This window comes from Hyla sarda, chromosome 7 (genome assembly GCF_029499605.1).
Source record: "Hyla sarda isolate aHylSar1 chromosome 7, aHylSar1.hap1, whole genome shotgun sequence".
Lineage (NCBI taxonomy): Eukaryota > Metazoa > Chordata > Amphibia > Anura > Hylidae > Hyla > Hyla sarda.
The window spans coordinates 116,131,881-116,149,949 of record NC_079195.1 but is presented as its reverse complement, the minus strand read 5'-3'; the positions used below and the strand labels follow the sequence as shown (position 1 = coordinate 116,149,949).

General features: G+C 38.9%; 1 protein-coding gene across 3 annotated transcripts in view; it reads right to left on the bottom strand.

The window, feature by feature from the left end:
* Positions 1 to 12,177: 12,177 nt before the first annotated feature.
* Positions 12,178 to 18,069, bottom strand: part of ADAMTS14 (ADAM metallopeptidase with thrombospondin type 1 motif 14) — a 167,488-nt gene continuing 161,596 nt past the window's right edge. For all 3 annotated transcript variants that reach the window (XM_056530496.1, XM_056530497.1, XM_056530498.1), the window contains exons 21-22: positions 17,132 to 17,242; positions 12,178 to 13,177 (exon numbers count right to left, since the gene is read on the bottom strand). In XM_056530496.1, the coding sequence (XP_056386471.1) occupies positions 12,630 to 13,177; positions 17,132 to 17,242 (659 nt within the window). In that variant the 3' untranslated portion in view covers positions 12,178 to 12,629. The remainder of the gene's footprint in view (positions 13,178 to 17,131; positions 17,243 to 18,069) is intronic.

The following is an 18,069-nucleotide window of genomic DNA, read 5'->3' as shown; positions in this document are numbered from 1 at the left end:
GGCACAATAAAATATATAAAAGTGCATTGGCAATACATAGCAGTGTAATAAATATCACATTTTAACCTGTGTAGTGGGCCAAGAGCAGACATGCTTGGTGACATTCACCTGACAGGTCAGGAAAACAGATGTGTTCCACAGTGGGACAATGCAGATGTAGAGAGCGAGAGGCAGACTGCAAGATACTGCTGTGGTGTCTCGGTACAGGACCTGGTCCTGTCCCTTGTCTAAGGTCCCCACAGCTAGAGTCCCTCCATGTCTATAGGGCTCTCCTGTAGGGCTTACCCCTAGTTGTCTTAAGAAAAGTACATATTAATTTAATGTATAGGAAGTATATGTATAGGACCTTAGTGGTAACGTGATACACAGTTGTAATGTATAAAAGGCTTAAGGACCTTTGGAGGTCTTGTGATGTACCCAGAGTTCACTGGGTTCATAACTTACAGGTTTGCTGACCAATGAGCTTAGTCCAGCCCCTTATTATATAAAGGGCTGTAGTCAATCAATTCACTCTCTTGCTCAGCTCTCTTTTCTCCTGGACAATAAAGAAGCACAAGCATCTCATCAGCATCAATTCAATTAATCTAGGCCCAAAGCCTAAGAACCTGCAGCCACAAAACATGAGTTACTCAAAGCTCAAACTACTGAATCCTGTGTGACTACTATCAGCTCAAATCTTCTAAAATAGTAGCACAGTGGCTAGCATCAAAAGTTCATTGCTTCCAAGTCCCAGCAAACCTGTGAGGAACCTGTGTCCCGGTGACTCTTGAAAAGACTGTTATGTCTAATACCGTTGCATAAAATCTGCAAGTAAAGTTTCTTCAGTTTACTTCATAAAATTAGCTGTGAACATTCCGTTATTTCTCCCTGCCGTTTGTGGGACGGTTGGCGGTAGGAACATTACTATTGAGGAAACTGTACCCTGGCATCACGACATTCAAGGGTTAATACCACCAGACCATACACTATTACCGCAACACCCTAGACACCATTACTCTCTCGGCACCACACTGCAAAGAGTTTATATGAGTTTGCTGTATTAGATTTCCCCCTAGTGATGGATTCACAGTGCATTCTGCTTAGAACTTCTCTAAAATGTCCTCCTGTTGTTTTTTAGAGTGTGTATAGAAAGATATGGCTCAGGGACAAGTGAAAATTAGAAAAATATAAGCTATATAATGCCCATAGATATTCCTCATGTACACACACAACTTATCCTGAGACGTAAAACATAAAACCCCATAAATTAGCTATCTCTGTAATTGTACTTACTCACAGATTAAAGGTAAAATGCCATTTATACTGCATATTAAAGGGGTAGTCCACTTGAAAACAGTTATTTAAATCAACTGGTGCCAGTTAAACAAATTTGTAAATTACTTCTATATAAAAAAAAATCTTAATCCTTCCAGTACTTATCAGCTGCTGTATTCTCCACAGGAAGTTCTTTTCATTTTGAATTTTCTTTCTGTCTGACCACAGTGCTGTCTACTGACACATCTGTCCATGTCAGGAACTGTCCAGAGCAGGAGAGGTTTGCTATGGGGATTTGCTTGTACTCTGGACAGTTCCTAAAATGGACAGAGGTGTCAGCAGAGAGCACTTTGTTCAGACAGAAAACAAAATTCAAAAATAAAAGAACTTCCTGTGGAGAATAAAGCAGCTGATAAGTACTGGAAGTATTAGGATTTTTTAATAGAAGTAATTTACAAATCTGTTTAACTTTCTGGCACCAGGTGATTTAAAAAAATGTTTTTCAGTGGAGTACCCCGTTATATACTATAAGAAGAAACCCACCCACCCCCCCAAAAAAAAAATATATACATAAATATCAAGTTATAAAAAAGGTAATGATATCTAATGTGACACCAATGGAAAACACATCCTGTTAAGTTAAAAAACAAATTCTCTTACAGAATAAAGATTGGGCTCTTGAATTGTTAGAATGACAAAATAAAAGAGAGAATATTCCAGATCTTTATTAGGTTTTCAAAGGTGAGTGCCTGTAAACAAAAAAATAAATAAATTAAAAATGTACTCACCGGCCCTGATCCCCTGCAGAGTCTGCCCCACGGTGAGTGTTTGAGATCTTGCATTCCCCCACCTTATGTTTGAGGATGCCCCATAGATATTTAACAGGATTTAATACATGCATTACCAGTCCATTACCTTTAACCTCCGCTTCTTTAGCAAGGCAGTGGTCATCTTGGAGGTGTGTTTGGGGTGTTTAATATATTGGAATACAGCCCTGAGACCCAGTCTCTGAAGGTAGGAGGAAATCATGCTCTGCTTCAGTAAGTCACAGCACATGTTGGATTCATGGTTCCCCCCAATGAACTGTAGCTCCCCAATGCTAGCAGCTTTCATACAGCCCCATATCATGACACTTCCACCACCATGCTTTGTTGTGCAAGACACACTTGTCTTTGTACTCCTCCCCTTGGTTGCTGACACACACATTTAAAACAATCGGAACCAAATCAGTTTATCTTGGACTCATCGGACCTAAGGACATGGTTCCAATAATCCATGTCCTTAGTCTGATTTTTTTTTAGCAAACTGTTTGCAGGCTTATTTATGCATCACATTTATAGGAACCTTCCTTACGGGATGACAGCCATGCAGACCAATTTGATGTGTGGCATATGGTCTGAGCACTAACTGACTCCTACATTTATATCCAAGACACCCTCTGGATATAAGCTTGTGCACTCAACTTCTTTGGTCGACCATAGTAAGGCCTGTTTTGTTTAACCTGTCCTGTAAAACCTGCATGATCTTGGCTACCGTGCTGCAGCTCAGTTTAAGGTTTTTGGCACACTTCTTATAGGTTATGCCATCTTAATGTAGAGCAACAATTATTTTTTTCAAACCCTCAAAGAGTTCTTTGCCATGATGTTCCATGTTGAACCTCTGGGAATGCAATGGTGAACTAAGACACTAACGAGTCACATGACACTGGAGGGAAAATGGCTAATTGAGCTGAATTTGGACTTTTCCACTTTGTAGTGTACTTACTTTTATTGTCAAGGTTTGTACATTAATAGCTGTGTGTTGAATTATTTTGAGGGGACAGCAACAATAAACATTGTTATAGAGGCTGTACACTCACTGCTTTATTACACTACATTGTAGAGTGTCATTTCTTCAGTGTTGTCACATGTCCAAAGGATAGGGGATCTCTTGCATGGGTCCCCTGCTCTCCCTGGGAACAGATCGTCATGACCCCCGCATGAGGCAGCCGCCAGCATGCCCCCTCCATATATCTCTATAGGAGATAGCCGAACGGCTCTCCAACAGAGATATATGGAGGGGGTGTGTTGGCTGCCGCTTCATGCGGGGGTCATGACGATCTGTTCCCAGGGAGAGCAGGAAGCAAGCCATGCAGGAGATCATGGGGGGGTCTCAGCGGTCAGACCCACTGCGATCCAAAACATATCCCCTTTTCTTTGGTTAGGGGATCCGTTTTTATGCATGATATATCTCCTTTAAGAGAGGGGTATAAGCCACTGTGAGACACCTCTGGCAACGCCTTATTTTACCTAAGAACAAGGGAATCTTTTTATCCCTAAACATTATCTGTTGAGAGAAAGTCAGGAAGCCAGCATATACACTCTATAGTTGCTAGTCCCTCTGACATTGGTGGGCTTGGCCAACATTGAAGTGAATCTGTCAGCATTATTACATACTTAAAGCTACAAACATGGGTAGATTCCTGATAGGGAGATAAAACAAATGGTACCTTTCTCTAGTCTAATGCTTGTTTGCAAAGTTAAATAATTGTGTTTTCTTAATTGTATGTGCCATAGAGGGGGTTCAGAGCTTTGGCATGCATGCCTCCTCCCTCCCCCTGCCACTTCTGCACGATTGATGTACAAAGCGTGGCTTTCAGCACTGAGTATTGTACATCAGTCATTCAGTACAGAGAGGGGTCGGGGAGAAGGCTTGTATGCTGCAGCTTAGCAATGCCTCTATGGCATTTGAGAAGAAAAACTTACCTGCAATTTTTTTTAAATTAGCAATCTTCCCATGTCTGCAGCTTTTAGCATGATATAGAGCTGACAGATTCCCTTTAATCTAATGTGAATAGCTGGCTGTAAATGTAGAAAAGTCATTAACAGACTTCTGTATTTTTGTGACAGATAAACAATCACATGCACATAGCACAACACGTTACTAAATCTTTATTTGGGATCATTGAGAATTGTTCCATACATAACTATTTCATCAATGTTATTACAGACAACAGTTATTCATATGACTTTTTTTGTTCTGTTTTTTTAAAAAAGGGAAACAAGCTTTTTACATGGTTAAGATAAAAAAAAAATCAAAATCAATAAATATAGCAAATTAAAAACTCTGAATCTTGTATGTACAAAACTATACAATCCATAACATGGGATACTGCTACTGCACAGGAATGAGTAAGATGATGATAAGGCGGAAGCATCTTTGCATACACACAGCAGCACATATCATAGCATTAGCTTCATGTAAAAGAAAGAGAACCCTCGAAAATGTATGTGCAAACCCAATATATATTTCTAAAGCCAAATCTTAAAAAGAAACTGCAAATATATAAACTAGTCTGGTTGAAAAAAAAACAAACACATCACACTCAGATTTGTATCTGGTAGTTTAAATGTAAAGGTGTGTATGGCTTTCTACTCCCAGGTATTTCTACAGTCTCTTTAAAGACTCAGACTACCTACTGAATGGTCTTAACAAATGTATGGTAGAAGTGAGATATGACATGACATATGTCAGAATTAGGCTTAATATATTCTAACATTAGGGAGATCGATTCAGTCCCCGCCTTCTGCTTTCTTTTTCCTTCACCTAAACAGATAGCAGAAAATATCCCTACTAAAAAGATTCAGGGACATTTGAGGTCACCCACCTGAAAACTAGAAAGTAGTAAGAAACCAACCTAAGGGTACGTTCACACAGGTGTATTTCCTTACAAGCTGCGTGTTTTTCCCAATGACAGTTTGAAAGGGGGCAGGATCTCTGCCGGCTGTATGTAGCAGATTTTAAGCTGTGGATTTACTATAATAGGGTCTGCGGCGGGGCCCATCCCCTTTCAAACTCACGGCGGGAAACATGCTGCAAGTTTGTAAGGAAATATGCCTGTGTGAATGTACCCTAAGAGTGTGTTATAAGACTTCTGGTTGAAATATATTAAGAGGTCTTCTTTTGTGAAATGAACGTACCGGTGCATTGGGAATCATTCCTACAGAATTTTCATTGTATCCTATCTACTGCTGAATCCTATATACCCTTATAGGATCCTGGGAAATCAACTGCGACACCATTTATCAGCAAGAAATGACTCCAATGATTCCAGAAATGACTTTTCTTAGTTATTCATAACTATTATCGGCCAAAACAATTATTATTGTACATAGAATTCTGCATATTTTCAATCACAGCATTATCAGTTCTATTGTATACAGAAGCTATGTAGTGTGAACATAGTTTAAGTCTCAGAATGGCTGTAAAACGTATTAATAACACAGGTGATATAGAAGAGGATACAAAAACTATAATATCATTGTATCACTTTGGCAGTAAAACACTTGAGCTAATGCTAAAGGATACATTCACATGGCAGATTTAGAAGCAAGTTTGCAGCGAGTTACTCGACTTTAATGCTGCGGCGCATTACAGTGACTTCAAAGTAGTCTGCTGTGGATTTTCCAGCAGTGAAATTTCTGCCGTGGCTTAAACTTGCAGCAGGACACTGGCTGCAAACTCACTGCTAAATCCATCTATGTGAATGTACCCTACAAATGTAATTTTAAGCTCCAACAGCACTTGGGTGGTGTGGGAATATTGGGGGAGAATTATCAAAAACTGTGGAGAGGAATAGTTGACTAGTTGCCCATAGCAACCAATCAGATAGCTTCTTTCATTTAAAAAAATGTGTGTAGATATTACAATTGCCTGAATTAATAAAATTAAATAACATAGGCCCACATTTATCATTGTAGGTGTAAGTGAAGCATTTATCATTGTAGGGGTAAGTGAAGCATTTCTCTACACCTTTTTTTGTGTGCTGGTAATGTGTAGGAGAACCACATTTATTAAATGGTCACAGAGCATTTGATAAATTTTGTGCAGGTAACATTTTCTGAAATTTCTCTCTACACATACACCAGAAAGCTAAGTCTGGGCTGGTGTAGTTTTAGAGACTTTTCAGTGGCTTTGAGCCTTTTTTGCGCCTTTTCACAAAAAGGCACAGTTTAGAAAACTCTTCCATATCATGTGTATTATCAAAATCAGATCAGTGGACTGCAACTCAAAATCAGCAGAAATGTGTAAACCAAAAGGCGCAAAAAAGGCGCTTATAAAGCCTGCTTGCGCCTTTTTTGTGCCTTTTCTAGACACAAAAAACTGTCTAAAGACAATGATAAATGTCGGCCAGAGTGTCCATTCTACTCACCCTCAAGGGCAGATGTTCAAGGGAAAAGAAGGACTAGGCATTGTGGATTTTAAGTCCTGACAGCTTGATGCTTTGTCCCTAGCCAAAATTATTCCCCTCTACCCATTAAAAACAAACATGCATTCCTGACTAAGAATGCATGTATGTTAAGAAATCAGGGGAGCTATTTGTCAACAGTTATTTAATGTATATTGTCACTGGTAAGGGCATAGATATTTCTTGTCTGATTTAACCAGATTTCGAGGGATCTGATGAGTCCATTTCCTAAAGCCCATCTAAATGCCAACAGACTCTGCTAAAATCGACTGGTCTGCTGACAAATATCTAAAACCTGTGGACACCTTTCTTCTTTATGAAACTTGGGAAAATTGAAATTATGTTGAAAGTCCAACATTTATTGGTTCGTAGAATCCTTTTTCATAAGTGAGTCCCAGTATGAATGGAAGAACAATAATTTGAGCACTGTTTGGTCCTGTGAAACTAGGTTTAGGTCTACAGCACCAAATACAATGATCCAAGACACAAGGATTCCATTCACACACTTTCAACAGAAGGGCAATCATTTGGTCACACGGGGCCTTTGTCAAACCAGTATCTTGTACCTAAGGGCTAGTATTGCAAACACATTGCCAATAAATAAAAGTGTATACAATTTGATTGAAAGCTTTTGCCAACATTTCTGCTCTTCTAATGACATTTTGTCATGATATAAATATATAGATTTTAGTTTTTTTGACAATACCAGGTACCATGTTTTTCCTTTTAGTAGGATTGATTGTTGGGAGGAAGCATGCAAGGCTACTTACCATATTCTTGTTAATTTGCAGGAAATCTTTGGGAAATAAAATAACTGTGTTAGGTGAAGAGGCACAAAGTAAATATGGGCTCATAGCAGGTTATGAACATAATGGCCCAGTCTTATCAATCTGTCTGAGACAAAAAAGTGCCTTATTTTTGTCTCAGACAGATAGCAGCCAATAATATAGATAATTGTCGTGTATTAAAATTAAGGGAGGTGCTATCTGTCAGACACAATTTGTTCTGTCAGATTGATAAATTTGGGCCCTTATTTAGGATTAATCTTCTTCCATGGGAAAAATAATGGCATTTGTGCAAAGTCCTTTATGAACAAGGCTTAGGTTATGTTCACATGTTGCATTGATGCATGGTGACTGCAACATATGAATAAACCTTTAGAAAACCACCCTGAGGTACATTTACGAGTTGAGATTGTTTTAGGCAAAAAGGGGACATGTACATGATATAGAACAATTATTACGTTATGTATTTTACATTTACCCAAATACATGAAGGTATGTGTATATGTCATACTAAATATAGAATATTGTCATGAATATTGTTTTTGGAAAAACATCTTTGGTTTGGTTTAATTAAAACCAATTTATAGTAGCTATCAGTTAATAATAAAATAGTAAAATATATGCAAGTATGTGCACATACATATAGTATACATCGGTATATTCCTTAACCTGGCACACAACATGGAAAGGATCACTGCAGGAAGTTCTAATATACTGCATTATAACTATTGCAGGACCTGAAGGAACAGTGCATGGTGGGAGGATTGAAAGAACACTAAAAACAGAAGTCATGCACCTCAGGCCTTGCATTAGCTACACCACAGTATACTCATTTTACTAGGAAGCTGTTGGGACAGGCGTGTAGTGCAGGTGACGCTAATGATAACAGTAATTACCTACCCCCGATCAGTGGTCCCTTTTGTCTCTTATCGTTCTTATTCTGACAGCAGGCTTGGTGTACTGCAAGAGCATGCTGATGCCACCACTAATGCTTCCCCAAGTCTGCTCACAGAGGGGCTCAGTCAACAAGCTGCAACGGTGAACTCAGTGTGCTCCTGATGTGCACCAAGCCTGCCGCCGGAATGAGGAAAATAACAGACGACCACCGATCAGGGGTAGGTAAGTATTGTTATCATTGCCTGTACCAACAGGTTAGTGTGGCTGACACTGATAACAGATTCCCTTTAAAGAGTTTCATGTGTACTGTAAACCCATAAGGGAAAGTTTGTCCATAACAAACAATCATATCAGATCTAGAAATAAAAAAAGAAGACAGGTGGTTGGTTGCTATGGAAAATGATGCCACTTTTTGTGTACCCTATGTTTTATACGTGAAGCCCAAAGCTTTTATTTTATTTACTATATACAGCTCGAATATCTGTCCATAATTTTTTTTACTGTTTTCTATTCCAAGATCATAAAAGACAGTTTGGAGTCATGCAATTCGCCCCAACAAAATTCTTTGTACAATTTGATTTATAAATATTATACATCTGAGTCAGCAAGAGCGCACAATAAAATACGTAACTACAAAAGCTTGAAATAGAAGAGTATTCCACAAAAAGGTTTTTTCTGGATTCAGTGGAGAGAAATTTAGAATCTGATTATTGCCTATTAAAAAGTGCATATATTTTCAGCAAATCATAGGTACTCATAAGGAAAACATAGAAAGGGAAAATAGATGGCAAGGCACTCTAAAATAGATAATATCATCACATGCACAAATATAATCAATATATGAAAATAAAGAAAATCCCATAGTCTTAGGGAGATTCATTTGAAAATATTCTACTCATATACCAAACATATCTCAAAGGAATTCATTTTTTTTTAAATCTAAAAGCACCCCTGGGAACACCATAAGATAGCAACCTTCTAAAATTCAAAGTTCTCTAAGCCAGAGGTAGTAAGTAAGACTCTGTGCAACAGGCTGAGCTACTTATTTGCAGTACTTGCCTAAATAGAGTAACTGTTAAAGCCCAACCATCACAACTCATATAAGCATCAAAAGCATCACTTGGTGAAATGAAAGACAGTTGCTAAAATATCCAATGTATGTAATTCACAAGAGTTTAAAGGGGATATCCAGCCTGTAAAAAATGATGAACTATCCCCTGAATACGATATCAATATTAAAATGGCAGGGATCCAACTCCAAACATCTGTACTGATCAGCTGTTAGAAAGGCTGCAAAGCTTGAAGCCATGTCAGTGTTTACTTAGGCTCATCCGTCATACTATTCATAGCAGTAGTGCAAGCAACTACAGCATTGCCCCGTTCACTTTAACACACTGCTCCTTACAGCAGTGCTGCAAATAGTACAACTAAGCAAGGATAAGCCCAAGTAAACACTGAAGAGGCTGCAGCGCTTACACAAGCATTACATCCCCCTCAAACAACTTATTGGCTCTGAGGGATAGGTCATCAGTTTTTATAGGCTATATAACTCCTTTAAAGCAAAACTGACAGTGGATCCACCCTCACCAAATTCATTACACAGGGTTATAGCGTGTGTGAATCAGATTAAAATGATGTATAACTTACACAGATCCGTGGTTCTGGAGATAGACCCATTATTACGCTTCATTGCTAATATGTTAATTGCTAACTTTGCACCCGGCATACCCAGCATGCCTACCTCCATTCCCTCTGTTCGCCCACATTATATATAATCATGGGGGACCCTTTGCCCATGTGGGTGCACTGTGGATGGGCATATGGAAGCAGAGGGGACGGAGGCAGGAATGCTGTGAACTCCGGTGCTGCCTACATTGCGCAAAGACGGCAATAAATTATATTAGTAATGGATTGATAATTGTTGGGAATGAAATTAGGAATTATAATGGGTCTATCTTCAAAACTTGACCACAGATCTGGGTAAGGTGATACCTCATTTTAATCTGGCTAACCCACACTATAACCCTGTGTATTGGGTTTAGTGCGGGGTACCCGGCTGCCAGTTTCTCTTTAAATACCTTTTATATGTATGTGTTATCTACACAATGGTAAATGGGACATTCTGAGGATGTAAGACAGGGTCTTGAGACCCCTTTCTACATTATCATTCCGTCATTTTATAAGTGTAGAACTACAGTGTCAATTGCTCTTTGATCAAGTAGGTAAAAAGTAAGATTGTATATGTTTTAGAAAGAACCTTTGTAGCTGCTGTGGGTCCATGGAGAAGGAAGGAGAAGCTTGCAGAGGCCCTTCCACCTATGGATGTTGTAAATTACCATTAAGCTTTAGTCAGTAGGTAATGCAATATTAGCAAACAGAAGAAGAGTGAAGAAGATCTAAACACTCTTTCTGGAATAAACTAGGAGTGATAGAAGGTCCAAGTGTTTGCTATGGGGCTTCTTCTCAACTACATCTTTACCCTGCTGCTCCCCTTGTAATAAAATGTATATATCATGTGACAGACACAGGTGCCGTAACCATGAAGTTCTTGGAGGACAGTAAGGTTTATCTAGCCAAGGGGCTATCTTTGGCAACCGTTGAACTTGAAAACTCACTTTTCTTTTATACAGCTTGTTAAATTGTGGATCTAAATTATACGACACTACATAATATTCTCCAAGTAAAGTCCAGTACTAATAATACCTGCTGCTGACATCAGTAAAAATGAAATATGTCATTTACATGGTCATGGTCCTAAAGAGTTCTAAGCACCAAATAAATGCAACTGGACTTGCTAAAGTAGGGGGCAGGGGCAAACCTGGAGGTCATAACAGACAAAACTTCTTTGCCTAACAGTTCCTATGAACAAAGACTTTGGAATGGGGGTTACACATTTCTAAGTTGTGACCTGGTTATAAATGACCAGAAAGCCAGTTTCAACTTGACCTCTTCCTGTCACCATACTGCTGGCATCACAAAAACTTTTGAGTGTCTATGGATAAAGCCACAGTAGCATTCAGGGATTTAGCAGTAGGATAGAGCTACCGGACACAGGTGCCTGAGGGGGCCCATTGGCATTTCATCAGTTAAATAATATGGAACAATGTAGGAGGGTGCCTTGGTTTAAATTTCCCACTGGGGCCAAAAGCTTAACGTTAAACATCCTCCCAGCATGAAAATCTGTATCGCAGCCACTAGGTAAAAGGGTGAAGTTTTCTATAGCTTTCCAAATTCTAAGTGGGTTTACTTCTTCTCCCCTGACTGGCAATAAAATAAGAGAAAGATCATAGTTCAAGAATGTAATCTGAATTCATTAGAAGCTTATACAGTATTATCAACCCATCTTGAGTTCTAAATGTTTCTTGACCTTTGTGTGGTGAAGCATGCATTTTAATTTACCATCCTATTATGCTCAGAACTATACCACCTGTATGAAAATGATCTATTGCTTGTCTTCTACCCAGCCAAGATTATATGCCAATACTACTTCACTTCACAATGCACCATCTTAATATAACACAAGTCAACTCATACTTGCTAATTACTTGTATTGCTCAATGAGTTAGGCCTGACTAAGGCTGAAGTGCGGGATATTGGTTTACAGAATAAACTGCAGAATATCATTGGTTTTAGCTTCAATGTAAGACCTTTGTAGTCACTACCAATGACAATTTCTTAAAATTCTATTTATATCTTTCAGACCAATACAATATAAACAGGAAAATACAAAGGTGTGCTTATTATATCCAGACTTTCTATAATCAGACTATTGGCTGTATAACAATGACATCCTCAATTTCCTTTTATTTCACTATAATCTAGTAGCAGCAATAGATTATATAAGTTAATGTGGTAGCGTAAGGTCACTGTTAAGTTTGGTAAATTACAGTTGGCTTAACTGACTATAAATGTGTTTGTGTGTGTATATATATATATATATATATATATATATATATATATATATATATATACACATTTGTAGAGACCTTGTAAAATCAAAAAGTTTCACTGCAGCTCACTGCAACAGACCCAACTTTACTGAGGTACAGAAAATGTTCGGATACAAATACAGCACCATTTACATGTAAAACCGTGGCAGTTCTAAACCTATTCTAAACTCAAGAAAGCACCAGGTTTCAAGTTCTTCATAGCTCAAGAAAAAAAAAAAAGCGACCACTGGCCTGAAGAACTGAGGTGACAGAAAATGGTTTCTTTTCTGTGTTCTGAATCCAGTTGGTAGCACCCTTATGACAACATAAAGTGCATTCACGCTGCACTGTGAGGTAAAAATACAGGCCCTTATGTACCGAGGCCCAGAGATTTCATCATAGCAGTAAAATTCTGTCATTTCTCAATGCCTGAAAAGTGCTACCTGTAAAATAGCCTTTTCTTTACTATTTTAACTTTCAACAATTGTCTGTTTTTACTGAGGCTGCCCATCTCTTCTGTGCCATTCGTAAGGCAGCTCATGTAGCAACTGTATGCTCTTCTTCAGCATCATCCCTTCTTCGTCTAAGTACTTCAGAAGATGCCAATATGCTGGCCCGGCTTTGTTTATTGACTGATGTTTTATTGACCTGTGTACCCAGGTTTTCGCTTAGTCCATCGCTGTTTTCTACAGGATGTTGCTTTTCTACATTGATAACTGAGTTGTTTTTTTCTTGCACCATTAAAATTCCATTGGTGACATTGTTGGCTGCTGAGTACTGTTGAGTTTGTTCAGCTCCTAAGGCAGACAATGGTGCCTCCAATGGACTATTGCCTACCGAGGTTTCAGTTTCAGTCAAGACAACTGTAGGAACAAGGGTTACTGGTGGGATAGGACTAGGAAGGATAGCACCCTCAGGTGCCCGGAGCTCCAGAGCTGCATGTTCGGAATTTGGGGGCAAGCCTGTGGGCATGATCTTCTTGCTGCAGGACTCACAGCACAGCTTGTTGTACCCAGGTATAGAGCAGTAACGTGCTAAGACTTCCATCTGACAAAAAATGGACTTGTCACCTTGGCATGAGTCTTCTGTAGATAAAATAATTATTTTATTATACTGTTCATGTTAACTATACTATACATGGTGTTAAGATTGGTGGAGCAAAAACTGTGCAAACTGCTTTCATTTTTCTGTGCGTTTTTGTTAATATCTTCAGAAAATAAAGAAGCTATTCAACAGGTAGATTTAGACAATGCCTCCATATTTCTCAACTTTAGTTTTGAGATCATGTAGATTACATTCTATAGTATAGAAAGAATACACACACTGCCATTAGAGATATAGATAATGTAATGTAATTCTGTGGATCTGAGTTGTAGCTATGTTTTCCATCCCTTTACTTACCTAGTCCATTAATCATATAACTGACCAAGAGAAAGTGCCTTTTCAGCAACGCCACTGGCACCCAGTATAGGGAGCTCATGCCCTTCCCGCTATATTTAGCATTGCCCCTTATGTGGATTCTCAGTTCTGGTTTGCCTCAATGTAATTCAAACTGCTCAGGGTAATATGGATAGGATCATAAGTCTTGCAATATGGTAAAGATGCTAGTTTGCAATGAACTTTCAAAATGTATTATATAGAAAGAAGATTTAGTTTTATAGTTTGCTCATATTCATTATATAGCAGGAGTGCTATAGGAGGCCCTAATAAGCACCAGCCCTGCTCTCCATAACATGATGTCTACTTTAGTCTACCTACCCAGCCAACATGCACTATAAAATAAGAATGCTGGATGCTCATCGTTTATAAAAAAAAATCAAATGGAGAATTTCTTAGGCTCTGAAAAATCATCTATAACTCCAATAGTAATTAAAGGGTACCTCTCATCAAATAAACTTTTGTTATATTTTAGATTAATGAATGTTGAATAACTTTCCAATAGCATGTTAATGAAAAATATGCTTCTTTCTATTGTATTTTTCCCGATCAGTCCTGTCAGCAAGCATTTCTGACTCATGCTGGAGTCCTAAACACTCAGAGCTGCCAGCCTGCTTCGTTCACAGCCAAACAGGCTGTGAACAAAGCAGGCTGGCAGCTCTGAGTGTTCTCCTTTGTGAATAAAGCAGACTGGCAGCTCGTATTGTTTAGGACTCCAGCATGAGTCTGAAATGCTTGCTGCCAGGACTGGTAGGGAGACCCCTAGTGGTCATTTCTTCAAAGTGGAAAATTAAATAGAAAGAAGCATATTTTTTAATAACATGCAATTGTAAAGTTATTCTGCATACATTCATCTATAATATATCAAAAGTTTTTTTGATGAGAGGTACCCTTTAACACATTCCAAGGAAATTTGGTCAAAAATACCTTACTCAATAAAACTCAGGAACCCCTCATAACATTCCTTAACCCGACTACTACTGTCCATGCGGTGGTCAATGGCAATGAAGATGGAACCGTTAGTTTGGGTGACTTGTTCAGCACACCTTGTAGTCAATTGGTTCAGCAACTGGAAGTGACGGGAATGTTGGACGTGCATGGAGGAGCTTCTCCAAGAAAAGTCTTTACACAAATTTGACTCAGACGATAGGGACACCAAGGGGCATGTGACAAATAGCTGTAAAGAGAGCTTATCTTCATGCATACGAGTGGCTGCAGTACATGAATTAAAATAAACACTTTGTGGACTGCTGTTCAAGCATTTGTAGACAATCCGAATATTCTTAAAATCATGTAGTTTACAGATGAGGCATGGGTTCCCCTACCATAATGTTCAGCAATATTTAGCATTGAGTTAAGGCATACATGACTGCAAACAGAGGACATTTCCAGAACAATGTTATGAGGGGTCCCTGATTCTCAGGTGTATTTTGACTAAATTGTATTAAAATGTGTTTATTAGCCTTGGAGTTCTGTCATGTGGAATAGAATTCTGTCAGTATGCTCATTCTAGTGTTATCCCCACACCTCTTGTTTGAATAGTTATTGTGTAATATTATGTCTGATACTTGTCTTTGTTTGTACCCCATAATTTTAAGCGCTGCGGAATCTGTAGGCGCTATATAAATAAATAAAATAAAGATGTCGTCAGAGCTTTATTATTAATCTGTTATGAGTTGAAACAGTAAGTGGTTGCAGGAAGGTGTGATACATAGCCCTTCCTGGCATTGCTTAGTTCTCATATAATGTGGGCACTGTTTTTTGTTTCTCAGATGTGAACTTGAAATGGATGTTTATTGTGCCCATTAGAGTGGCACATGATATATCAGTATTGTAGAATTTGTATATTTGTGCATGAATTTAGCACTATGAACACTAGATGGCAGTATTGCTGTAGTGATAATCTCAAGCTTCACTCCAGCTGTAGTCACTAGAATAGATATACCATCCATGTTACATATGCAAACTATAAAGCCTGTATATATTTTCAATAGCAAACAGGGAACGCCAGGGCTATTTTAATTAGACTATTGTGGCATCTTTTTAGTATTATCAGTGGGATGTGGAGTACTGCCCCTACTAAAAGTACATAGCGCAGATGTACAGGGCAGTTTATTCCAAAAAAAGACTAATTTCAGTGTTTTGTCCCCCTTCAAACAGGTGATCAACAGATGTGCTGAGACTCAGACGCCCACTAATCTAATACTGATGAGCTATCCAATTGATATATTTCTGGAGTATAATAATATTACAGGTTATAGTCCCTAAATTCTGGAGAAGAGATGTTGATCCAAGGATTATTCTAATTGTCCTAAAATAAGGAAAACTGGCTTTTATCTCATGGGAGATTTGGCCTACCTCTGGATCAACACTGAAGGGTAACAGGCTGAGCTGGATGGACATAACAAACTACGTTTATATTGTAGAACCAGAAAACCCCTATAAAAGGTGTCTGGAAGTGAACATACAATCAAAGGGGTACTCCGCCCCTAGTCATCTTATCCCCTATCCAAAGGACCCCCGCAATCTCCCTGCTGCACCCGGCGTTCATTTAGAGTGTCTTGACGTCACGGCCATGCCCCACTCGTGACATCACAGCCACGCCCCGTCATCAAGTCATCTGTCCCTCCCATAGACTTGCATTGAGGGGCGTGGCCGTGACATCACAAGCCTCCGCCCTGCATGGCCAGTCATCCGACACGGAGCGAAGTGCGCTCCGTGCACCTGATGTCTGGAGTGCCACAGTCGAGATTGTGTGTGTGTGTGTGTGGGGGGGGCCGCGATCAGACATCTTATCCCCTATCCTTTGGATAGGGGATAAAATGTGTAGGGGTGCAGTACCTCTTTAAACTAGGTAATTTCCTATACAACAGTTCTCCAATATATTCCTCTTTCATAACAATCATTTTTAGGGTGGTTTCACACACACTTATTGTTGCATTTCTGTGTGGCAGTTTTTTCATTCAGTTTTTTGAGCCCAAGGCAGAAATGGATTAAAGAAATGAGAACTATAAATACTGTATGTGAACCCCGTTAGGGTTTGGAGAGATTCAATAGCAAAACAAATTCCAGCTATTTACAGGTTGACATCTCCATAAAAGTTTTTTTTCTTCTTCTAAATAAATTAACAGGAAAAATGGAAGCCATTTGATGTCTGCTGATAAGGTGAGTGGTTCTGATAGCAGATGCTTTTCAGGGAGTTGTATATGCATATACTTGATTAGTTTGTGTAATGAAGTGAAAATGATATAGTTGACATAGGACATATTGAGAGTAATCTGGGCTCCCAGGTGATAATGCGCCATTGTCACGCACCGTGATATTGAGTAAATGCATTCGATTTATTCAGCATTTATCTTATTTATCACTTGTAATATTTGTTGTATGCCTCCAGATTTGCCTAGCATTTTATAAAAGGTGGCACAGGTGATTGAGGCAATGTGGGGCCCTTTTGGCCATGGGCCCTTGGCCACAACCCGATGTCCAGAATGATTGCAGAATTTCTGTCTGCCCCTGCTGATGTAGCAAATTATGTGTGCTATGGATTTCACTATACTACAGTATCTTTGAACAGTTTCTACGCTGTGCTTCTCTATACTTACTTGATATTTTATTCACAGGATTTTTGGGAGAATTTAATGAGGGAGCCAATAGAGTTTTTGGGGTACTTAAGTCACTAGTTTCTGCTTGTTGAGTACGTCCGGGAGATTTTCCTAAAAGAACAAAAAAAATAATATTATTTTGCAATACACATCCATAGAAGAAAATACAGCAAACTTCTAAACCTCTAAAGGGATATTGAATGTTCTCTTCACATTAACCTTTTAAGGATGCAGGGTGTACCTGTACGCCCTGTGCCCGCTCCCCTGCTATGACGCGGGGTCAAGAGCTGGCCCCGCATGGGTTAACCCCTTAGATGCGGTGATCAAAGTGATCACCACATCTAAAATGAAAAAAAAAAAAGCATTCCCAGCAGCACAGTCGGGCTGATTGGGATCACTGTGGTGAAACCGAGGTGTCGAGATTCGCTTAGGGGACGATGGGAGGGCCCTTACCTGCTTCCTGGATGCCTGATCTCTTCCTCGATGCTCTGCAGGCTGAAGCAATCGAGCACAGAGAACACTGATCAATGCTATGCTATGGCATAGCATGGAACAGTGTATGCAATCAGAAGATTGCATGTAATAGTCCCCTATGGGGACTAAAAAAATGGTGCAAAAAAGGTTTTAAAGAAAAGTTAATAAATGTGAAATTAACCATATAAATTCCATATAAAAATATGTAAACATAATAAAAATAAACATATGTGGAATCACTGCGTGCGTAAATGTCCAAACTATAAAAATATAATTTTAATTAAACCGCATGGTCAATGGCGTATACGTCAAAAATTTCAAAGTCCAAGAAATTTCAAAGTCCGAAAAATTTCAAATTTCAAAGTCCAAAACTGCTTAGTTTTGGTAATTTTGTATACCCTAAAATTTTTTTTATAAAAAGCGATCGAAAAGTCCCATCAAAACAAATGGTACCAATAAAATCA